Raw genomic sequence first — 24,922 nt, 5'->3', positions numbered from 1 at the left:
AAGAAGAAGAAGAAGAAGAAGAAGAAGAAGAAGAAGAAGAAGAAGAAACCATTTCAGCCTCAACATAAGCAGTGATGAGGAAATTCCAGAGTTCTCATGAGCTGTAAATCAGAAGACATCTCAGAGCAGGACCACTTTTAAAACAATCATAAAGCTGAATAGCTAGAGTGGAGGGGATGTTCTCATCCTCAATAACCCATAAGGGATCCCTGGGTGAACCCAGTAAGTATTTCCATGTAGGTAAACATATTCAGTCAGGTACCATTTGTAATTGCAAATTTTTGAACAAAACAAAATGAAGCAGACTTAAACAAGTAGTACCCCAATTTGGATAGAAAAAATAATACCATGAATATGTTAACAGCAGAAGCAAACAGATTTGACTTAATGTGCAATTGTGTGAATGAGTGTCATCAATATTATAATGAAGTATACACATGATTCATCTAAGGGTCAGGATATAAGATCAAACTAACACAGTCTTAAAGAAAACAGAGATAAAAGGGTGAAATTATGAAGTAAATCCAGAGATCAGTAAACACTAATTGCGGAAGAGGTCACTATATCTGGAGAGAGCATAGAATGGCTGAGTGGGAACCTGAAGGATCTTAAAGGTCAAGGCTGTGTCCCTTTATTGAACTCAGTAGCCAGAGAATCATTTAGTGTATCACTTTGATATATTATATATAGCTTATGAATATTATTTTATTATATAATATTTGATACCTTAAAAATAGTCTTTATAAAAAAGAATAACAGAATCCAAGATTTTGACCTTATACACTTAACAAACTTCCCAGAAGCTGGAATGAGTCTGGTAGCTATGAAGCGCACGGAAATGCCTACTTCACCTTGCTCTCCTGACCACTGCTTTAGAACTACCCCTTATTCCAGGGCTGGCCACCTGGAAATTCAGACATCAGTGGCATTTGATTTATATATCTGAGATGCATTGAACTGGAATCAATCTGAATACTTATTGTATAGTGTGTTTTCTGCGTAACACTTGGAAAAAAACTGTATTTCCTAAGGCTGAGGTAGGCAATGGGGGTGGTCAGAATAATGCATATGACAAGACAATGGGTATCTATTGATTATTTTCTTAAAGTAAGCCTTCTTTCTAACTATGGATACCTATGGGAGAAAGCACAACAAGGTGAGTGCTGGTTTTAAAGCAAGAATTAGAATTAGAGCCTGAAAAGATAGGTTTGCAGGTTCAAGCACTGGCTGCTCTTCCAGAGGACCTTAGTTCAATTCTTAGCACACACATGGTGGTTCACATACATCTGTAGCTCCAGTTCTAGCAGATATGATGCCCTCTTTTGGCCTCCGTGGGCACTGCATGTATATTGTACACAGACATACAAACAGGCTAAAGACCCATCTACAGAACTAAAAAAAAAAAAAAACCTCAAAGAAAGAAAATTAGAATTATTTTGGTTTGTTTGTTAATTTTCAACCTAAGTTCTATCAGCAACCAATCTGGAGTGAAAGAGAAACCTTTGCTTTTCTGTGTACATAGAAGTTAAGAATTGTATAGTTTAGCTAAGATTAGAAGTTTGACGATTCTGTAAGATTTTTGGAAGTAAAAATGATAAGTATAGGAATATCTCTGGAATTGTCTCATTTTGTAAGAAATCATAATCCTTTCCACTTCTAATAGATTCCGAGTCACCGCATGTATCACACATGAGCAGGAGGGCAGCTCATCCTCTAACCCCCTTCCTTCCACACCTGTGTCGCTTCCAAGATGAAGTCTTGAACGATCAGCTTTTCCTCATTCGAAAGGCATTTGTGTTCTTCAGACATAAGCGTGACTTTGAAGCTTTCACAATTTATGGGCTCATCTTTATTTGGCCAGTAAACAAACTCATCCTCTGCCTGAGAAAGACCAAGGGAGAATAGAGAGTTTTCATGAAATATTTCATCAGTCTGATTGGAAAATCAGTTCAAATGCTTGGCAAAGAAATTTAAAATCAAAATTTTCTTTGGATAACAACATTTACCATTAAAATGTCCTTGAAATCTTAATCCAGATTGGATTTATGTGTGAAATAGAATACAGCACAACCCAAACTATCACAGTGGCATTTTGTGCTCCTGGCTCAAGAGTAGGATTGGTAAACTTGTTGCTTCTATAACTGCCAACTGAGTAGGGTGACTGAAGAGAGGGCTCACCAATGAAATCTCTGTAACTTTAGATATGTGAACTGAGTATGAGAGGTAAGTATATATGACAAGCCCAAATCACGTATTAATTTTGACTGACTCTTTAGGCTTTACAAACAGAAAGAAGAGTGGACATGTCACTGATACTATGGTTCTGAAGAGATCTTTCCTTTACAAGTTTGCATTTTTTTAAGTAAAGCTTTCCAGCATCGACAGGAGAGGAAGTCCTGTGGCATCACCCTAGCTGATAAGGTGAGAGCAGCTCCAGAGGGAGATTCAGTCTTCTTTGGAACTATGGCCACTTGTAAGATGCCCATGTTCCATGCATACTGCTATACCCGTGCTTATATGGTCAACAATAATTGTAGTAAGTTATTAAAAAAAAAGAAAGCAAGTAGGAAAAGGTGTGTGATGGGAAATACACAAAGAGTTGGGGGCAGGTATGATCTTACTTCATTGTATACATGGATGAGAGCCTCAAAGCATGAATTTAAAAGTTTCTTAAGTCCTTCCTTCATAAAAGAGCCTTGGCTGACATTATTAAGAGGATGTAACTACTTCTTCAACTATGAATTTCATGAAATTTAAAATAAAATAGTAAAATAAAAAATGAGAAATGTTTTACATGGAAATTTCAATACAATACTCTGTATTTTATCTAAAAAATGCAAATAAAAGTGTATAGACTGGTGTCATTTGTGATTGCATTCCTGATGTGCTTAAGCAGGGCCATAAATACTTATTTAGCAACTTAAATCTACTTCACTTAGACCTCTCATTCACAACTTTGACCCAACAGAACTGCTTAACCAATCCAGTCCAGCAAAGCATGACTCCAGTGAGTCTATTAGGTAGGAAAAAGATTATTTTTCTTTGTATAATAGGCTTTTGACTATTGTAATATTATGTTTTCTTTACAAGAAAAGAACGAAAACCGACCTACCATGTTTTGACCATCTGGAATCATAACCACCAGCTGGGCATTATGATCCCAGATCATTCTCCAGAAGTCCTTGATGGTGTGCAGAAGAGGATGCTGGGTAATGATGAATTCATTGCTCTGGTAATAACCCTACAAAACCAAAGACACGATACAAGAGCCCAACATATGACTAAACAGAGAAATGTGGTTTTGTTAAAGTAGTGCATTTAATTCTAGGTTGAATGCTGAAATAATAATGTATTACAACCAACATCTACTAGGCGGTGACTATATGCTAGGTACAGTTTTCTTCCGATTCAGGAATCTATGAAGATTCAGGAATCTATGAAATAGAATCATCATCCTCATTTTAAAGGTGATTAAACTGGGGTATATGCAGTTAACTGCTGTGGACACATTTACCTTAAGAAGTGGCATCACCTCTAGAAGACAATGTACCAAAACGGCTTGTGAAAGTTTCTCTTGAATTAGATAGAGTGTAAATCCATGGCAGAGTTTATAACCCTTATTGTCCACAAACCCCAGGCTTCAGAATACGAAATCTCACATCTCTTCACCCAGGTCACCTTCCATGTCCTGGTCCCTGGCTGCCTCCCCTAAGAGAGGGATCAGGAAGGGTCCTCTCTGATTGTACTTAGGAAGCCTGGAAACTAGCATAACTGAATCGAATGATTTATGTGCTCTTTACTGAACTTGAAACTCTCCTCTTGCAGTGTGGTCTTTCACTACCCCCATGGGTTCACTTGAAATGTGGTGGGTGTTAGAGAGTGATAACGGCACATCTCTCTGTTTCCCGCATCTCCCTGTTTCCTGCATCTCAATTTCCCGCATCTTCTTAGGTCATTTCTTTTCTGTCTATCTAGAACAGTGGTTTGGGAATGAATATTAAGACTCGTTCATTTGCAACCAAGCTGTGTGATTGACTGTCGTAAGATGGTAATAGAGGGCACACAAAAGCCACCAAAGCACCGGTCCATTTATCAGACAATCTAAATGCAGAAGGAAGGTTTTACATCTTTAAAAGGCCAATAGCACAAATGACTCCAGTACTTAAGGAAGAGCTGTGCTGCAAACCTGGAGTGTGAATTTTAGTGAGTTTGGACTCTGTTGAAGTTGGTGTACCCTACCTCTGCTTCAGATCTGTGCCTTGGTGATGAGAATACGTTTTATGTCTACTCATCAGCTCTGAATGGTGAATTTGGGACTCGGTATTTCTTTATTGATTTCAATTGAGGTTTCTTCAGTCCTAGCACACTATGATGCTATTCTTTTGGCCACTGAAGACTGTGTGCCATAGTCCTTGTATTGGGTGGATTGTATTGGACAGGTGTTGTTGCTGCATCCAGTAGCCCTCTCTGCTATTAATTCTGGTAACACAGATGGGCATGTAGATTCTCCCACCATGTCTTTGACTTACCATAATATAGGATGCATTGATGTAGTCCGTGCCTTCCCCACTCAGGGATGAAATGCCCACCCTTGATCTTTCCACTGGAACACAGAACATTGCAGGTAAACAAACATGCTCACTGCACTGAGCTATTCCCATCCCCCCAAAACAACCCCCAAATGCAAAGTACAATTGCATTTCTCAATGGATACCTTTAATGATTAAACTAATTGTTAAAGTTAAGTTTTCCAATTTTTGATAAGACGTCAAGGATTTGAGTTATTTTTAATAATCAAATACTGGGTATAATTAGGACAATATGACAATATACATAACATAATTAGTACACATAATTACTACTGAAAGACATAAAAGTATTTTATCATGGAAATAAAAACACCCAGTTGGCTTTGCAAGATTCTGTGTGACTTACCAGGGATGATGGAGGATGTTCTATTCTTCTCCCTGTTACACTGCTTCAGAGCTGTTGAGTAGTCACTCTGAAGAATATTTGACTGACTCAGAAGCTGACAAAGGAGGCAAGGAAATGTGCAGGTTATCTCATGCACTTCACCCAGATCCCCAAACATACACTGACACACCTCAACGAAAGAATGACATTTAATGTAAACATAGCCGACTCTTTGGATCCCAGGCACTTTTTGAAGTAAGCCCCTTTTGAGAGAAGTCTCAGAAGTCTCTATGCTGTATTTCAAGCCATTTGATCTTGAGAGGATCCTCCTGATGGTTTCCTCTGTAGGTGTATCCTGATGGTTTCCTCTGTGGGCACGTTCTGATGCCTTCCTCTGTGGGTGAGGCCCTTACATTTCTTCTACTTACTCTCACTCATGTTAAATAGTTATTTAATTTTTGGAATGAATCCTACAAACTACTTCATCAGGGTGCTGCAGGATATACTGGTAATTTTTCAGTCACTGAAATCCCAAATTCTATTTTACTAATACTGCTCTATAAGTGTTTTATGCACACACTATCAAGGTATCAAATATTTAGGTATTCACTAAAATAGGTTGGTTTTCCACTGAGATTATTATTTTTTTTTACTACCAAGGTTTGAAAATTTTTGTTTCTTAAAAATCTAGCAAAGCCTATGTCCTCCTCCATGTTACCACCTATAGTATATTTTTAAATTTAGAAAAAAAATTAGAAAATATTTCTAAATTATGATCATGTTTAATTTTGAGAGAAAAGATTTGAGAGGATGGTTTTCAGCTGACATTCATTCTAAAGCCAAGAAAAAAAGCCAGATTCAGAACTAAATCTTTTAGTTAGGAGAGATGATAGAGAGTCTGTTTAGTCAATAAAATGATGGACTGGGTATTAGGTCTATCTTGTACCTCATACAAATTGGTATAGTTATGCTCTAATTGTATTTTGAGAGAAAAGTTTTTTTTTTTTAAATTTTAACAGGAAGGGTGATATGTAGGAGGAGCTAAGGTGGAAGGAGTAAGGAGAGGAAGAGGAGTAGGAGAGGAGGAAGAGAAGGAGAGGAGGGGCTAGGAGATGAGAGACTGGGGTAGGGGAAGGGGGAGAGAAACATGGAGGTGGATGTTCGTGTGTCTCTGCCAGTCAAAGGCAGTTGCTATATCTAGGTTGGGTATTGGGTTACACTTCTGATTGTATGGGCATCTTGTTATTGAGCATTACCAAACTTATAAAGCCTTTGATTAACATTTAAAAAAAAAAAAGTGGCCAGATGGAAGAGTTCTGGCAATCTGGTACAATTTCTTTCTTGTTTCTTGTTTTGGGTTCATTTTTTAAATATATTTATCTTGTTTTTATTTATATGTAAAAAAATTTAGAAAATATTTCTAAATTACAATCATGTTTAATTTCTTCAACTTTTGTTTTTTTAAAACAGAGTCTCACTCTTAGCCCAGGCTGATGTCGGCTTTGTGGCAATCCTGATGCCTCAGGATCTTGAGTGAAGAGATTCCAGGTGAGAGGCATTACCCTTAGCATGCCTCTATTGTGTTTGTGAATACTTACCCCTTCCTGTGTCAAGGACAACTTGGAGGTTGTATATTTACTTCTAAGTACCTCCAGTCTACAAACCACTAAGGCCTTCTTGTTTCAGAACCCACCCCTTTGCATGTGTTCTCAGTCTTATCTCTTTACACTAAGGATTTACTAATCTCACTTCCCCTAGTTTTAAAGGAAGCTCATACATTTCTTATTAAAACACCCTCAAGGCTGGGCATGGTGGTGCACACCTTTGATCCCAGCACTTAGGAGGCAGAGGCAGACAGATTTCTGTGAATTCAAGGCTAGTTTGGTCTACAAATAGAGTACTAAGACAGCCAGAGCTACACAGAGAAACCCTTTCTAGAAAAAACAACAAAACAAAACAATAACACCATCATCAACAAGACAACAAACACACAACCAAATCCAAATAAGCAACATAAAATCTGTCTTAGCCTCTAAGCTAATATTTCCTAGTACCTATCTTTATTATTTCTTTTAGTGTCAAGTCTTAAAAATACATATATATTTTATTTGTGTGTGTGTGTGTGTGTGTGTGTGTCTGTCTGTCTGTCTGTCTGTGTATCTATCTCTGTGTGCATGCCATATGTGTTCAGGAGCCCTAATGTCAATACATTTTGCTCTAATTGTCTCCTCATCTAATGGCCTTCTTGTTCCCCTGAGCTTGCTACTTTAAAAAAAAAAATATTTATTATATGTATGAGTACATCTTCAGACACACCAGAAGACAGCATCAGATCTTATTACAAATGGTTATGAGCCACCATATGGTTGCTGGGAATTGAACTTAGGACCTTTGGAAGACTAGTTAGTGCTCTTAACTGCTGAGCCATCTCCAGCCCCCTGAGCTTGCTTCTTGGCTGTGCCCTTTTCATTGTTTTTCAACTCAGTTATCTGGGTTCAATGCAGTAACTGTTGCAAAGATCATCAGTGCCCAGGCCTGAGTTCTACTGCCTTTTCTGCAAATGTTATTAGCATTTGCTGTTTCTGTTCACTTTCTACTCTTGAAATGTTACTTTCTTTAGATTCTTTTATTTCTCACTATCTCTTACTCTGTCATGCCTTCCATTTACTCCTCTTATTTCCTCTCTTCCCTGCCTTTTCTTTTTTTCCCTTTCTATCTTTTGCTTTTTCTTTCTTTTTTTAATTGGTGTTTGAGCCTAGGATATGCTATGTGCTAGGGAAGAGCTCTACCACTGGGCTGTATCTCCATCCTTTCTCCCAAAGCTTCTTAAACATCTCATCTTATCTTTATTGACCATCTTATCCAGTTCCACGGCTTCAAATAATCATCTCCAAGCAGGCCAGACTCTTTCTCCATTCCTGATCTTTTACCATTTAGATGCAGTAGTGAGTTGCCTCTTACACACATTAACTGAAGCAAGTTCTGTTATGGTTTGGCTGTGATTTGAATGTGTTTTCTAAGGTTTCATGTGTTCAAATTTAATCTCTACTGAGAGGCATTGAGAATGTGAAAGCTGAGGTCACCTATGGTGTATAGAAGTGCAGATTTGGGGAGGTGACTAGGATTACATTAAGTCTTTACATTAGAGCTCTTATGAATTAACCTTAGTGGCTATAAAATAGGTAGAGTTTTACACACACACACACACACACACACACACATTCTTACTTGTCATATATCCAGTTGGTGTTCTGAAGAACCTAAGACTTCCAGCACCAGATGTGGCTCCTTGACTATGCATCCATAGAATTAGAATCCCAAATAGACTTTTTATTTGTAGAACCCTGTACTTCAGTCATTCCATTTAATAACGAAAGTCTTGCTAATATGCTTCTAGTACTTTAGAGTTATGTAGATGTAGGAGTGATCTGACAGTCTTGTCCTCTATCACATCCTGCAAATATGCACCTTCTCTCTTGAATTCTCTGTCATAGGAAATGACATCGTCCCCTCCCAGTTAACAGAATCTGAGCAGTTATATTTGTCTCGTTTCCTTTCCAAATCTAATGTCCTGTAAGCTAAACACCAAGACCTCTTATGAACACATATATTCTTCCCTAAATTGTTCCTCCACCTGTGCACCTATAGCATCCTTTCTTCCACAGTGGTGCTTTCCACAGTTTTTTGTTTGTCTACTTTCTTATCTGTATCTTTCATTAGGTTGCAAGCACCTTGAGAGTATGAGCTGAGTGTGCTCTTTTAATTGTTTTAAGATATATTTTAGTATATATAATATATATCATATATAATTTAATTCATGTATATACATTTTTGTGTCTGTGTGTGTGTATGTGCACCTGTGAGTTCAGGTATATAAGGATTCCAGAAAGAGGGTGCTGAACATATTTTAATGTTCTTAATACATATTTTAATCTTTGTGTATCTGTCTGTGTATCTGTGTGTGGGTATGTGTACATGTGAGTTCGGGTATCTGAGGATTCCAGAAGAGGGTGCTGGATTCCCTAAAGCGGGAATCACAGGCAGTTATGAGCTGCCCAATGTTGGTGCTAGGAACTGAACATGGGTCCTCTGCTAGAGCAGTTCAAATCTCCTAACTGCTGAGCCATCTCTCTAGTTCCTCCTTAATGTTTGTTTTTCAAAACGCATGTTTAAATTTTTCATGTGTGTGCGTGTGTGCGTGTGTGTGTGTGTGTGTGTGTATGGGGAGGCTAGAGGTTGACATCAGGTATCCTCCTCAGTTCTTTTCCAGTTATTTCTTTGGACATGAATTTTATATCTGAACCTGGAACTCCCCAATTCAGTTAGACTATGAGACAGCAAACCCCAGAGATGCACAGGTCTGGCATTACAGGCACTGCACTTGTATGAAGCTTTTTGCCATGGGCCTAGGGATCTAAATGTACACTCTCATGCTCATGCAGCCAGCACTTTATCAACTGAGCCATTACCCAGCCCATAAGTTTACAGTTCAGCATTAAACACCAAAGCCTGGCAACTAATAGGTATCTGATAAATATTTATGGAATAGACATGCAATTTCTTTCAAGGAAAAATTTCTTTGTATGAATCTGAATGAATAGTGGTTTTAAAAATAAGACAACATGCCTTTATATCTGCATTTCCTATTTATATTGTGAGCAGCAATAAAAAAAAGTCAAATCTCTCTTTTTTTAATTCAATATTTGTTGTATTTCTATTTAAAATCCTGGATTAGTCCGCTTAAGCCACACCAGTTCTCCTAAGTAACCATGAGGTGGGTAAATCATACTTAAGTGAGAATTCTGTTGACAACAGGTGATATAAATGTAAAATTGGATTCCCAGGATGGCATTTCATCTCTGCAAAAGGTATCCTTCAAACTTCATTTATTTCATCTTTCCTTTTTCTTTTTAAGAGCCTAGTCTGCATACTTTCTCTAAAGCGTCCTTTGAGATCTGCATAGTCCTGCTGAACAAGGCCTGATGTCTTTCCGCAAACAAGTTCTATCATTAGAAGACACACCAGTCTTTTTGTATTCCCAGAGCACAGAAAGCAGTTTCAAGGTCAGAGGCAGGGGATTGATGATAGTTAGCATACTCTGCTATAGGTTAGGCAGATAGCAAGGAGAAAAGGATCTTGAGATTACTGCTTCTTAACCTTTCTCCAGGAGCTTTTAAATTCTTCTTAGATATTCTTTCCTTAGCCCCATTTCTCCTGAAACCCTCAGATGTTTGAAGATCGTGTGAGATCGTGTGCAGAGAAATCATAGCCCTCATTGTATACTTTCTTTGCAATGAGAGGCAGGTCTGCTAACAACCACTTTCAGAAATCTTTTCGAAGTAATTTCTGAAAGTCAGAAAGCTTGTGTTTTGGAAGTTTGGGAGGAAAGCATGCCTCCACCAACCCCTGACAAACACTCGGGTTTTCTATTTCAAAACAGGTGAGTGGGAGAAACTGGGGTTGAGGAAACTATTGTAAGTAGGTGGCCTACTTTAGTCCGAAGGCTTCAAATGAGACACAGGCTGTTTCAAAGAGTAGCAGGAACAGCCTGAGCCACCACACTTGTGCTGAAGTGGTCTGGTTTTTTTAAAGCAAAAGGAGCACTTATACAGTTTGTATTGTAAGTTCTGTCTGTTCATTCTGTTATTCTCCATGTCCTTCTTTCCTGGGCTGAGTCGTGTCTGTATTTGTCAAAGTTAGTCTAGGGTTTCTGACAACTTTTCCTCTTGGTACTCAGAATTAAGCATCTCTTTAAAATCTACTGTGTTGCGCTATGCTATAACCTATTGTAAGGAACAAGGGCGGTTCGAACACAAAGCCATTATTCTAGCAACACTCCCAACTCCTCCACTTGGCCTTGTCTAGTCAAAGAGGAGGTACAGTGACGATCAGTTCTGTGCTGACATCCAAGAGGCATTTGAGCAAGTAAACTCACCTGGAATTGTTTCTCTAGTTTCGTCTTGCCTGTCGGTCCGGGTATGAGGAGTGTATTAACATAGGAATGCATGTGGCTGTCAGGCACCTCAGTTTCTTTGCTGAGTATGGCCTCGACCAGTGTATCGTGAATGAAGACATACTGCTCCTGAGAAAACAACCATGACAGAAGGCACTGCTTTACATTTTCTGACAGACATCTGGGTACAAATGTAGAAACTTCCATTTGGGCAGAAAGCTAGAGTTCAACAAAATGCTTGTGAGTGGTCCTGCCTAAGGTTGCTAATGAGGCCCAGTAGAAAAGTGGACAGGAAAGGAGGTGGCACAGGCAGAAACACCCTCTTCTCATTCCTCCTGTCTGTCTCCCATTGATCTTGCTGGTTTGGAAGGAAGACAGATGACTTGTCAGGGCAAAGCCAAGTCCTCTGCCTTCCTTCTGTCTTGAGCTTCACTTTTCTATGAGGAGCACTCCCTTAACTCCAGGACTTCTGGTGGACTTGCTCTAGTGGCTAGTCTCCTAGTAGCCTGTCACATAGGAACAGAGTGGTTTCCTGGTTAGGTACATCGTCATCCCAACACAAACCGGACATTGATGAGAAGAAGAAATCTCAATCAAGGAATTTTCTCATTCAGATTAGCCTGTGTGTGTGTGGTTATTTTCATGATTGTGAATGGATGTGGGAGGGTCCACCCCACTCCACTCTGGGTGAAACCATCGCTGGGTAGGTGGGTCTTGGCTATATAAGAAAGGTAGCTGAGGAAGCCAGAGGAAAAGAAAGTCAGCATCTTCCAGAGACTACTTCAGTTCCTGTCCTATCTTCCCTGCATTAGGGGGCTATAATCTGTAAGGTAAAACAAAGCCTTTCCTTTCTTAACTGTTTTCACCCAACATCTTGTTACAGCAACAGAGAACAAACTGGAATAGTTGGGTTCAGGCTTGTCTAGTTTGTGTCTAATGATTCTCTTCTATTTCACTAATGGAACTTTTCTCTGGTCCTGTCTGACAGAAAGTTATTTCAATGATGAAATGTGGTTTTGGTTTGTTTTTTGTCTTAGACTAGTCACGTATTTCTAGTTATTCTTAGGGTTATATCATAGCTTTTAACCTATGATGGTTTTTATTTGGAAGCAGGAAAGAATAACACAGAGATTTGTAAACTCTGCCTTGCCTTGTATACAATCATGTATTTTAAACAGAAGAAATGGAATCCATTAACTGCTTGTGTTGAGCAGCTTTAGGTGTTTGCTAGCATGGTGAGTGTTCTACTGATTCTGGATCTTTACCATAGTTAGTGTCGTATGAAAGATAGTTCTCATTTTTGTCCCCAAATAAGTGGCATTTTGCTGGCCTATTTGTGATTTATTAGTAATTTAGTGTTACAGGTTGAATTGCATTCCCCTAAAAGATAAGCTGCAGCTCAACACAGGAATACCTCTAAATATGGTCTTATAAATACAGGCACTACAGATATAATATTTTTTTTTCAATGCCAACCATCAGAGAGGAGTGGCTGGCATTTATATCACTAGATGGAAGTTTAAACACAGAGGGAAGATAGCCATAAGAAGACAGAGGGAGAAATTAGATTAATGCTCCCAGGATTAAGGATACATGCAGCCACCAGAATCCAAGCCACAAGGCAAGAAAGCATGCACCTCTTCTAGCTTCTGAAGGACCGCTTTGCCAATGGACTTCAGATCTCAGACCATAGCAAATGCATTTCTGTCAATTTTACCCTCCCTGTAAGTAGTCCCTCCTTATGACCACCCTCAGAGAATAACATACCTAGATTTCAGTGACATGCCTACACCTTAGATGAATAAAGATATATTTAAAAAGCAGTACCTCTGTTTGCACCAAATAATTCCTTTGAGAACGAATGTGTTTTAAGAAGCCAAATACGTTGACGGTTCCTTCATGTTGAATCTGTTGCAGCATACTGTCTAGCACAATGTATGTGCCTGTTCTCCCCACGCCAGCACTGAACGGACGAACAGAAAGTAATACTTTAATGTCAAGCACAAAAGGAGTGTGAAAGTTGGTCATTATTAGTTGTCATGTTGATAAAATCAGCTTCCTTCCTCAAGCCAATCAGCCATACATAAACTTAGCAATCTAAAGTTATAAACAGTGTGGCAGTTCAGGGTATTGCTTTAGACAAAGTTTACTTTGGGGTTTGTTTCTGCTGTGAGTCACACAGTAAAGCAACTGGACTATTTTCATGGGATGTGTTAAAAGTAGTTCCGACAGTTATTGGTGACTGTCTGCTATACGGTTCATAGTAAGTAAAATAGATATTTAGTCTGAGAAAAGTGGAAGCATCAGCTTCAGCAAACTCTGAAAGGTGAAGGTCTTGGGTCTATGTTGCCAGGTAGACATGTTTGCAAAGGTTTAGACACTAAAGAGAAAAGAATCTGATGGGGCTTTCAGCTGAAAGTTTCATTTCAGTGAGACCACAAGGAATAAAACACAAGCCTTGTCATTTCTAAAGGGCCATTATTGAGCCACCTTCTTCAAAGCCTCAGTCTGAGGGACAGAGCTCAAGCAGGGCTTCTTTTCAACTGTCCCCACAAGTACTGTAGAGAGAATTAGCACCACTCTGCACAATAGTCAGGTCCTTGTCCCTTTGCTCAGAGACAATCCCTGACCTTCAGAAGCTTGTTTTCTGCATTCTTTGGTTTTCCTTAGTTTGTCAAACAACCAGATTAAAAACTCTCCAGATCAACCTGTCCAACTTTTTCTGAGGAAAAGTCCAAGTAGGGTGGTTAGAATGTGTCAGGTGAGCTACCTGTGTGTCAAAGGCAGACAGCTGCTTCTGCAAAAACACAGGCACTGCCTCAGAACATGCACTGAGTAGAGAAATGAAAGCGATCCTTGCAGCCACACTTTGTCAGTATTAACTGCTATTATTTTAACTACAAACCACAAGAGTGGCATAGGTTCTACAAACTGCCCCCCCTCCTCAAAATGGTGTTATTTTTATTCATCGGCCTCCTCTTGAAAGTTCTAGTTCCTGGGCAGCAATGAATTGCTCACCAAGTCAACGTGACTTTTGAGAAGTTGGGAAAACAAGAAAGGGATTTGGAGGGGCAAACTATTTTTAAAAAGTCAGATTAGTTTGCTAAATTTTTCCAAGTCTGAGTGCCTTGCCTTCTCTAATGTAAACCTAGCATGATAACTGTATAGCAGATTAAGTCAGACCAGGGACAATATTTTAAGCATTTAAAGTCCCATCCTATGGTGTTGTGTGCTGCTAATGGATGTTTAAGAACAAAACGGTGTTGTGCCTATCTCACCATTAATAAGTTGAAATCCAATTCAACAATCAGATAGACCAATACCTGCTGCTCTGAAATCTTGTAGCCTTCCAATTGTGAAGCTAGTATACTCGCCTCTTACTGATCAATACTTATACTGATTGGAATATAATTTCACTTCTCTTGTTGCATGAAATTATTTCCAGTTTGGTATAAGTTGTTCCTTGAGTCCTCATGCGACAGCATAAGAAGTTCTGTGGGTTTAGGGGGACATCTCTGAGACTCACCTGCAGTGGACAACAACAGGCCCGACTGCGTGGCGCTTGGCCTGGGCAGCCTTTCTCACAAAGGCCAGCACGGGCAGGGAATACTCGGGAACCCCCATGTCAGGCCACTGGGTGTAATGATACTGTGTGACCAGGCGCCCACTGGATCTTCCTTTCTGAGAGCCCTGGAAGAGTTCAGACAGCTGATAGCAGCAAATAAGAATTACGCATATTTATGTTGTCCAGCACATATGCATACATTGAAGCATGGATACATTGTGACATGGCTAAGTTAAGCTAATTATCATACATTTTACCTTATGTATTTAGAGTTTATTTTGGTGAGAATATATATGTTCATACACCCATATGTTTATATTATTTATGATAGTCAACTTTATACGTCCATTTAGCTAGGCAGGTGTCATCAGTTTTGTGAAAGTCTTTGATTTTATTGTGGTTTTTGATTTTAATAGATGTGGCTAAAATTTAAATTTGTAGATTGAGTAAATCAGCTCATCTTCCATGATGTGAGATTGACCCAAAAGGCTGAAGCTTTGAAAGTCAAGACTTGAGGTCTCCTGAAGAAGAGATGCTTCTCAAGACTTCAGCACAGACACCCAACTAGAATGTTAGATGAAGTCTTGATGATCTGGGCTCTAACTTGCACAATCCTTACCTGAATTTCTACTCTCATCCACAGACTTCACACTTGGTCATTTCCAAAATTACATGAGTCAATCCAATCCCCAAACTCCATCTAACTAACTATACTCATCCATTAATGGCCATCCACCCACTCTTCCATCTCTTTCCATCCAGCTAGCACTACCACCACCACCACTACCATCGCCACCGCCGCCACCACCACCACCACCACCACCACCACCAGCACCATCTCTCTGTATTTTTCTATGTGTGTGTATGTATGTATGTATGTATGTATCTATCTATCTATCTATCTATCTATTATTCATATTTGTCCTATTTCTTGTGAAAATCTCAAAGGACAATCTCTGAGTATATATGCCTCACTGATTTTTAACTCCTACCCATTTTAGGTGGGTGGTGGGATTATGTCAAAGCTATACTGTGGAAGTGTATATATGGGTCAGGAATTATTTTTCACCTACCAGTCTACTGCACCATGGCTTTTTGGTTCTAAAGATATAGCTGATGCTAAGCTACGTGGAAGAAATCACTAGGATTAAGATGTCATTGTGTTAAGAGCTTTCTGTACATTTAGTTATCCAGATTTAACTCTAATTTGGTTTTTATCACTGTGATGGCTAATCCTGGTTGTCAGCTTGACACAGCTGGGAAGAGAGAACCCCAACTGAGGAATTGCCTCCACCAGATTGGCCTGTGGACATGTCTCTGGAGGCATTTAATAATTGATAATTGATGTAGGAGTCCAGTCTATTGGAGGCAGTGTGATTGACCTAGGGTAGGTGGGCCTAGGCTGTATAAGAAATCTGGCTGAGCAAGCAAAGGGGAGTAAGCTGGCAAGCAGTATTCCTCCTCACAGTGATCTCTGCGTCAGTTCCTGCTCTGGTGGCCCTTGATGACAAACAGTAAGCCAACTATCCTCTTTCCTTTCCAAGCTGATTTTTGGTCAGTGTTGTACCACAGCAACAAAAATCCAGCAAGGGCAATCACACATGTATTTAAGTAAAGACTGAGACCATCAAATACTAGATGAGAATCCATCATTTATTTTACTTTTGAAATTATTCTATTGGGCAGATAGGAACTACGATGTATATATAGCTTAAACATCTTTTAGCTATGGAAACCTTGTGGGTCACTAATTAAGCTGATTAACAAATGCATTATCTCACACACTTTGTGGTAAGAATACTTAAATCTACCCTAAATGCATCCTTTTAAATTGTAATCACCATATTATACAATAGATCTCTCAACTGATTTATTCTTGCACCTTTTAGTCAACACCACTATGGTTCTCTTTACCCACTTTGGTAGCTACCATTCTTTTCTCTACTTCTAGGAGTCTAATTTCCTGGAGTCTCCATATAAATAAAACCACGCCACATTTGCCTTTCTGTTTCTTGCTTACATCACTTAATATACTGTTTTCAAGGTTCATCTAAATTGTCCAAGATGACAGATATCATATATTTATTAGGGCTAAATAATATTTCATTGTGAATGTATGCTCCAATATTTTATCAGGTCATCTACTGGTGGTATAGTCCCATTAGTTATAACTTATTGAATAGTTTTTATGTTAACTTGACACAGGCTGGAGTCATTTTGGAAGAGAGAACATCAATTCAGAAAATACTCCACCAGATTGGTTTATGGGTAAGGACTCTGGTGTGTATTCCTTAATGATGACTGATGGAAGAGGACCCAGCTGATTGTGGGCAGGACCACCACTGGGTTGCTGTTCCAAGGTGTGCTATAAGAAAACAGTCTGAAGAAGCCATGGAGCAAGCCTGTATGCAGCTTTCCTCCATGGCCTCTGCATCAGGCTCCTGCCGTGAGTTTCTGCTGTCTTTCCTCAATGATGGACTGTTGCTTGGAATTGGAAGTAGAAATAAACCTTTTCTTCAGCAAGCTGATTTTGGTTCTGGTGTTTTGTCACAGCAACAGAAACCCTAAAACACTTACCTTTTTTATCTTTGTGTTTCTTAGGGTGAAATTCCTCACAGTATAATAAGCAAGCACCTGAACATTCTTCTGGTGGACTAGGAAGCTCCCATACTCTTCACTACCGTCAGTAGGCCAGTACTGGTCACATTTTCTCTGTAAAAGAAAAAAATAAATATGCAATATTTATGTTTCCAACATCCAACATGAAATAAGTAAAGGTTTGGAACAGTAACATGAATGGACTATTATTATTGTATATTATATTATGTGTATGGGTATTTTTCATATATATGAAATACACACACACACACACACACACACACACACATCACTTGTGTACCTGGTGCATACAGAGGTCAGAAAATGGCACTGGATCCCTTAGAACTAAAGTTACAGGTGGTTGTGAGCTGCCATGTAGGTTCTGGAACACCATCCTGGGTCCTCTGGAAAAGCAGCCAGTCCTTCTAACAGCTGAACCATTTCTCTAGCTCCATCCTAAACTTTTAAACTATTGTCTCTTTTTTTTTTTCTAGGTGATGATAAATTAGTTATAGATGACACAGAGATCGAAGGTGTGAAAAAAAACTCAGATGATCTAGTTTTGTTTTCCTCCCTTCAGACAACAAAATTAAAGCAGAGAGCTCCACCTTCCTACAGGCTCTGCATTTAAACCTACGTTCCATGCATTGAAACCTGCTCACTCTCCATTTTCTTCACTAAAGTTCAATTTACTCTTTCTTATACTATGAAGAATTCATCGAGGAAGCAGATAACCCGATTCCTAATAATGAAGCATTTTGATTGATAATGTCAACAGTTTCCTTTGAGTTGTCATGATGCATATTAGGATGAATCCTATAGGGATGGAGAGATGCCTCAGTGGTTAAGAGCAATTGTTGCTCTTTCACAGGTTCAAATTCCTAGCAACCACATAGCAACTTACAAACCATATAGTAACTTCAGTATCTGAGAGCTCCAATGCCCTCTTCTGGACTCCACAGGCCACAGGCATGCATCTAGTGCACACAAATACTTGCAGGCAAAACACTCATACATATAACACAAGATGCAAATAATTAGAAAGGATGCTGATTGCCTTTCCTAACTTTTTCTGCTAATATTGATTGTATCAGAAATTAGAAGTAGCTGGAATGATTGTCCAGCTCTGTCATTCCAGCACTTGGGAGGCAGAGGCAGGGGGATTAGAAAATCAAAATCAACGTTTTGTCGTCAGCCTAGGTTCCACAAGAACCTGTCTCAGAAAATGAAACAAAATGAAATGAACTAATTAGAAGCACCCCTAACTGATATCAGAGATGTCCTGACAGATGGCTACGTACTCTTCCTTTCTCCACGAGGTTTGTGATCATGACGATGACTTCCACGTTGTGTTCCCATATCATTCTCCAGAAGTCTTCTGCTGTGGATTTCAGTGGACCCTGGGCAGCAATGTAAGCCTTCGGCCTGTTGTAACCCTGAAGAAACAAGTCACAAGTGTGTCTTGGTACCTGAGTGCTTACTTAAAACTGTGGAATCTAACGTCAGCACCCCCTTTTCAGCATCAGAAAATTGCACAAAGAACTTGCAAAGCTGTAGAACAATGATAGCACTAGAAAAGACAGGAATTTGCCTTCCATTTTAACTTTTGTACCAAATACTGAGTTATCTTTGAGATGACCACAGGCTTGCATCTCTGCTCCAGATGCATTTGGTCTAAAAGTATTCATGTCTAGTCCTTAATTGTGTTATTTCTAAATGACTTTCAGCCAATGAAGCTCAGTTGTCTTAGAGTTAAGAAAGTGCTACAATTATGGGCTCTTTCCTTTCCTTGGAGACGCCAAGCCTGGCTGTCTCTTACACATTACCAGCTGTCTCTTAAGGAGCAAATGGTGCTGGGCTGACACTTTTCAAATACTGTCCTAACCTATCATCTCTACAAAATGGAAGCATCATTCCCAACCTGGTGTTGAAGTAAAAGAAGCTCAGAGGAGTTAAATGACCACCTAATATCATTGCTAGCCAGTGGCAGAGCTGGATTCTAAGTATTTATCCCTCCCAAGTCTACATTCTTTGGCACACGAATGGCTTCCTCTGGAGGCAGGAAGCAGACGCTCTTATAATGAACACTCTATAGGTAGGAATTCACGTCTCTGAACTCAGTGTTGAAGGTAGAATGAACTCAAAGGAAGACTGTGAGACCAGAAGCCAGGTAAATGACAGAGTTCTGTTGATATTCAGTAAACCACATTGGGGAAATTAAATGATACATAATCTATTATTCTCAAGAGTGCAACAAAGCTGATGTCGTGAGGTCGTTTAAAACAATAGAGGCTGAATACTGGCTTTATAATATCATTTGCATATTGTTCGGTACTACCATGGGAAATATTCAGTTTAGATTTATTGATCATCAGTGAGATATGTATCTCACAGATCTATCTATCTATCTATCTATCTATCTATCTATCTATCTATCTCACTGTGCCAGGAACCTCGGGAAAATTAAAACTAAGTACTAGGCCTATACCCTCCCATTTGTGGAGGTATCAGTCTATGAGAATATCCATATTCTATCTAGAACGTACATTTTAGCCTGAATTCCCTCCCTCTCTTATAAAATAATATAAGAATAACAGTATTATTTAATCCAAAGTCCTGTAGCCACAGGATCTTTTACAATTTATTTATTGTTTGTTTGCAGTTTCATTATATATCAGATAACATTTACTATACAACGCTATATGTACATTGTTGTGGCACAACAAATTTAGGGATTTACAAAAATCCCATAAAAATGCTTACATCAACATAGTTGGCATTGATGTAATCAGTGAGTTTTCCATCTTTTTCAGCAAGCTGTGTGAGCTTAACCCTGCTATGATCATCTGGAACAAAAAGAGAATATATTTCACTAAAGTACAGATTGCTCTTCATAATGAAAGTCTTCTTATCTGTATCATAATTTTATCATAAAATTAAACTCAACACAAAATCATCTACTTTAGTGGGGAATATTGATTTGACCAACGTAACAAAGACAGATGGACAATGATCTCCAACTTAAGAAAGCGTCTAATGCAGTGAGACTAAGTTCTTCAGGAGTGATGTACAAGTCCCAAGAAGAAGGAACACAATGCCAAGAGGAATTCGAGGCAGAAACTAAATTGGTGTAATAAGGCAATAACCAAAGTTAGAGAGATTTTTAAAACGGCACAGGGACTGGGAACAGTAGAGTTCTAGATGAGACAGGTGTGGTGGGAGCTTCACCAAGCTGAGGAAGGACAGCAGCAGATGGCCTCTGATCATGAAGTTGGAAGAGGAAGAGGAAGCAGTGAAGGAAGCAGAAGGAGTCTTGGGAGTGTCTGTGAAGGGTTACAAACAAGGATAAGGAAGTAGATGGCTAACCGAAGGATGGCAGGTCCGTTAATCCAGCCAAGAGTAGCAGGCTATAGGAGTACAGACATGTAAATAGACTTGTGGCTCTTGAGAGGTGGGTCTGGATGTCTTTCTCCACTTCTAAAATAGTTAATGCATATTTTTCCAGGTTGTTTTCCGCTGGAAATAAAACAGTAGCATTTACAATGCTAAGGGAACTTCCAGCCCTTAATGTAAACAGGATAAATGTCGCAGGTGAAGAAACAAATCTATAGTCTATAGAGGAACTGTCCGCTAAATAGTAAATGCTGGTGTGAATCCCATGGCGAGGAAGGCAGCATCAGTGCAAACTGCTGAGGAGAGCATGATAATTAAAGAGAGGAGGATGCAGCCCTGTGTGCTCCTACTGCTGGACTGGAATCAGAATTTAAGCGACCTTCTGGTAATGCATTTGTTAGGAAGCCATCCAAAGATCACATGGGAAAGGATCTAAGTTTTTACAGGAAATTCCAAGAAAGAGGAGGCAGAAAGAATGTAAGAGCCAGAGGGAGCAGAGGATACTAGGAGAATAAGTCCTTCTAAATCAGCTGAGCAAAACTCATGGACTCACAAAGACTGAAGCAGCAAGCACAGGTCCTTCATGGGTCAGCACCAGAGCCTCTGTGTATATATTATGGCTCTCAGTTTATTGTTCTTAATGAGATTCCTGAGTGTGGGGGTGAGTGGGTTTCTGAGTCCTGTGGCTTCTCTTGGGCTCTTTTCTTTTCGTTGGTTTGCCTTGTCCGACTTTAATGTGATAGTTTTTGCTTTACCTTATTCTGTTCTACTCTATTCTGTTTTTGTATTGTTGTTATCTCTTAGAAGCCTCTTCTTCTCTGATGAGAGACAGAGAGTGGGTGTGGATGGGAGGGGTGGCGGGGAGGAATAAACACTGTAACCAGAATGAAGAAAGACCTGCAATAGAAAGAAGACAGACATCAAACTGCATTAAGGATGGAAGCACCAGCACTACTTGAACATGAGAAAGAATGAAGTGAAGAAAGGGGGTGGGGAGATGCAAAGAGGATCTTCAAAGCCAAACCTGTGTAAAACTCCAGGAAGAATTCCAAGAAAGACTGGAAGCAAGCACAGGTAGAAGCAGGAAGAGGAAGCCCAGAGAATCTCAGCTGGTCAATCACTAAGAACAAGCCGATTCTCAGTAGAAATTGGGCTGTGAACTATAAACAATGGCTGAAATCGCAGTTAGAGCAATACAGGTTATGGGGCCCAAGGAAAGGACTAGATTAAAACTGAAGATCCTTCTGTATAAAAGAAGTCAATGCCACTGATGATAGCATGCGCAGAAGTGACCCTAGTGTGATACTGGGGTTTGCAGGCAGAAGAGTCTCTCCCTGATCTCACAGATCTTGAGACAACTTGACTGAAGTCCATTGGCAGATAGCACAAGGACACCAGTTGACAACAGCAGCAATGAGACTGCAGTTCGCTGAGTTAAGAACATACTTACAGGCTACAATATTGACGTATCTGTTCTTGTGCTTGTTGTCTGGGTGATTGGAGCTGTCTGCTGTAATACCTAAGTCAACAGTACAGCTCTGCACTTCCTGGAAAAAAAAAAGGCATGCATCGCATTTTAACATAAATTCTTTCAAAACAAGTGCCTTTAAATATAAGGAAGACAAAACAAATAAAATGGTCTAGTAAAAACTGTATATATATATATATATATATATATATATATTACATATTTACATGTTACAACTACTTCTTGGCTAAAAGGAAATGCAGTGAAATAATGCCTTACCTGGTAAAACTCTTTCAGTGTCTAATGAGGAAATGAATGCCAAAAAAGTAAAGAAATCAAATTCCACAGCACACGACAAATGAGAAAAGAAAGTGTTCATATTAGGTTTACAATGGAAAACTATGATCATGCAATAAATACATTTGTCACATACTAACACAACAGAATGTTTCAAACAGTTGCACACAAATCAAAATGCCACATAATTTGGAACCTTAATTATGTAAATGAAAAAAACCAACATGTTTAAATGGGGATGTGGATGTAGTATGATGACTATTTAAAATGCTAATAAGAACTACATATCCCATGACCCATTCTGTCAGAGTAATTGGATTGGCTTAAGTACAAAGATAGTTTGAATTGACCACAATAGCACTATTTGAAACTCTGAATTAGTGATACAGTGTTTTGAGTTATTTTATGGAATAGCTTCCTGTTAGGTGGTTTATAACAGATTTAGGGTTCTTAAAACATTGAATTCTCCTAAAAGAGTTTTAATCTGTGATTAAATGACACCATCATTTTGTACTTTGTATAGATTTAACTAGTAGAACTATTAAAGAAAAAAAACTTCTATGAGCATAGCAAAACTGTTTGGCTGACTTTCTGTTAAAATGGATTAAAGACTTGTCCAGAAGTGTTTCCTATCTAAACAATCAGTTTATAATTTTAAATATTTAGAATTATTTAGAATATTTAACATCAAAGCCTTGTAATTTCAGAAAACATAAAACCCAAATATGAATCTAACCTCTAGCAAGTTCTCCAACCCTTCCCTATAAAAGCTCTTAAGACCTCTTTGGTCACAAGATATTCTGAATGACTAAAAACAATCTAATATATGAACCACTTAAGAGGTATAACATTATTAGTTATTTAGGAAATTATTCAGTTAATGAGAAATTTTCTTAAATGAGACTGAGTTAAAAAGCAATGGGATTAAGAAAAATTTTGAGTAGAAAAATGTGGTTATTAGGTTAATTTAATTCTATGAACTGCTTACTAATTTCAGGATTGCTTGATAGGTGTGAATCAATGACTGTCCTTGAGACAATTTTAACTATAATTTTTTTTTACCCCTTAGTATTTGCTTTTGTGTATGTGCATGTAGGAAATCATGGCCATCTTTGCCCATTTCCCCTGTTGAACTATAGCTCTGTTTGATGGTAGCCTGATATTTGTTTAACAGGAGTAAGTGTCGTTAACAGCGGAATTAACACTGTAGCAATACTGTACTCTCAGGAACCTCCAGCTTATACTAAGAGAGCAAATGTGATGCTTTACCTATGAGACTCATCATGCTATAGCACAATTGACTTCTACTCTTCTGAAAGCTTTCTAGTCTGTGGTCCTTTCCTTCCCTACCTACGTCTTGATTGACAGGATCTAGAAAGTCATTGTTGCGTGTAAGAAGTTGTTCCGTACAAAAAGAGTAGATCGAGGGACAACAAATCCTGAAATCAGGGCCAGAGTTCCAAAACCTTTAAAGAGAGAGTTCTAGGGAAGGCTGTGGAGGTGGGGACTGAAGAAGAGATAAAAAGGTAATATATAGAATTTGGTGCTTCCTAGCTAGGGTGACTGGGTGATGGGAAGGACAAGCTGACCACTGCTTACTGATGTTAAGGTTAATGGAAAGCATATGAGATCCCAGCTTTGCTATTTATCAGTTGTTAATTCATTTCTATGAAGTTTAATTGCATCAGTTATTTTTATATGATCCCATATAATAAAATCCTGGAGATGAATAAATGTTGACTATGAAGCCCCTGGCCTGTCACTTGTAACCCTCAGAGATGACTGCTCCTTGTGTGTGTGTGTGTGTGTGTGTGTGTGTGTGTGTGTGTGTGTGTCGTCTTCATTATTTAATATGGGACGTGTGACTCCTTATTTTGAGAAGTATGCTGAAGTGAAAGGTCAGTGGGCATGACACACTTGCAGTAAACTTTTCCGCCTCTTCTAAGAACATTTAACAGTGTCATTAGACATTTTTTTTTTATTGATTATAAACTTCAGATGATTTTAGAAATGTATGTTTTCGTGGAAACTGCATGTGATTTTTACCTTGTGTAACAAAAGTTTCTAAATGCTTCTCTGAGTTTGTGTTGCTGAAGGCTTCATACAGTTTTGCTGAGAATCATCAGGTTTAGTAGTTTAGTATAATTTATGTAACTTAGAAAAGAATTCACTATTACTTATTTAGGTTTTAAGAGAATAATGTTAGCAATATGTACTTAATGGGAGAGGATTTACACTAACGCTTGTTTCTTTTACTAGCGCATGCTCACTTTTAAAACAGAAAGCCAAGCTTCTAAGTTATATCGTAACTAAAAGACATCTCCTAGGCACATATGTAATTATGAAATGGATATCATATTTTTTCCTAGAAACAAAAGTGGTTTCAGTGCCTTTACATCATGAAATAGTTTCATGCTGAATTGTTGACATTTATTATATTTGATATTATTAGAACAGACATATTTAAATCATACCTCAAATTCTTCAGTGAACCCATTACTTGCATGTAAGTCTGCAACGTGCTTTGGAAAATGCTTTATTGGAATTGCTCCAATATCATCTAAGTGAATAAAATAAACACATTAGAAAGGATAACAGTGGAAATTACTGTCTCTTCCACTATAAGGTATTGTTTAAAATAAATTCAAAATTCAACCTTGATAACCCAACTAAATTGCAATTAACACACACACACACACACACACACACACACACACACACACACACATATATA

The 24,922-nt window shown here is 38.7% G+C and overlaps 1 protein-coding gene across 1 annotated transcript in view; it reads right to left on the bottom strand.

The window, feature by feature from the left end:
- Window positions 1–24,922, bottom strand: part of Ptprz1 (protein tyrosine phosphatase receptor type Z1) — a 173,709-nt gene that overhangs the window by 5,226 nt on the left and 143,561 nt on the right. Inside the window, exons 15-27 of the mRNA XM_028762571.1 lie at window positions 24,663–24,748; window positions 22,171–22,191; window positions 21,874–21,970; window positions 19,794–19,876; window positions 18,332–18,466; window positions 17,010–17,144; window positions 14,394–14,557; window positions 12,695–12,830; window positions 10,850–10,996; window positions 4,936–5,029; window positions 4,530–4,603; window positions 3,113–3,241; window positions 1,735–1,881 (exon numbers count right to left, since the gene is read on the bottom strand). Of these exons, the coding sequence (XP_028618404.1) occupies window positions 1,735–1,881; window positions 3,113–3,241; window positions 4,530–4,603; window positions 4,936–5,029; window positions 10,850–10,996; window positions 12,695–12,830; window positions 14,394–14,557; window positions 17,010–17,144; window positions 18,332–18,466; window positions 19,794–19,876; window positions 21,874–21,970; window positions 22,171–22,191; window positions 24,663–24,748 (1,448 nt within the window). The remainder of the gene's footprint in view (window positions 1–1,734; window positions 1,882–3,112; window positions 3,242–4,529; window positions 4,604–4,935; window positions 5,030–10,849; window positions 10,997–12,694; window positions 12,831–14,393; window positions 14,558–17,009; window positions 17,145–18,331; window positions 18,467–19,793; window positions 19,877–21,873; window positions 21,971–22,170; window positions 22,192–24,662; window positions 24,749–24,922) is intronic.

Source organism: Grammomys surdaster, unplaced genomic scaffold (genome assembly GCF_004785775.1).
Source record: "Grammomys surdaster isolate TR1022 unplaced genomic scaffold, NIH_TR_1.0 134, whole genome shotgun sequence".
NCBI classification, from domain to species: Eukaryota; Metazoa; Chordata; class Mammalia; order Rodentia; family Muridae; genus Grammomys; species Grammomys surdaster.
The sequence above is the reverse complement of the archived record's forward strand: the minus strand, read 5'-3'. Positions and strand labels throughout refer to the sequence as shown.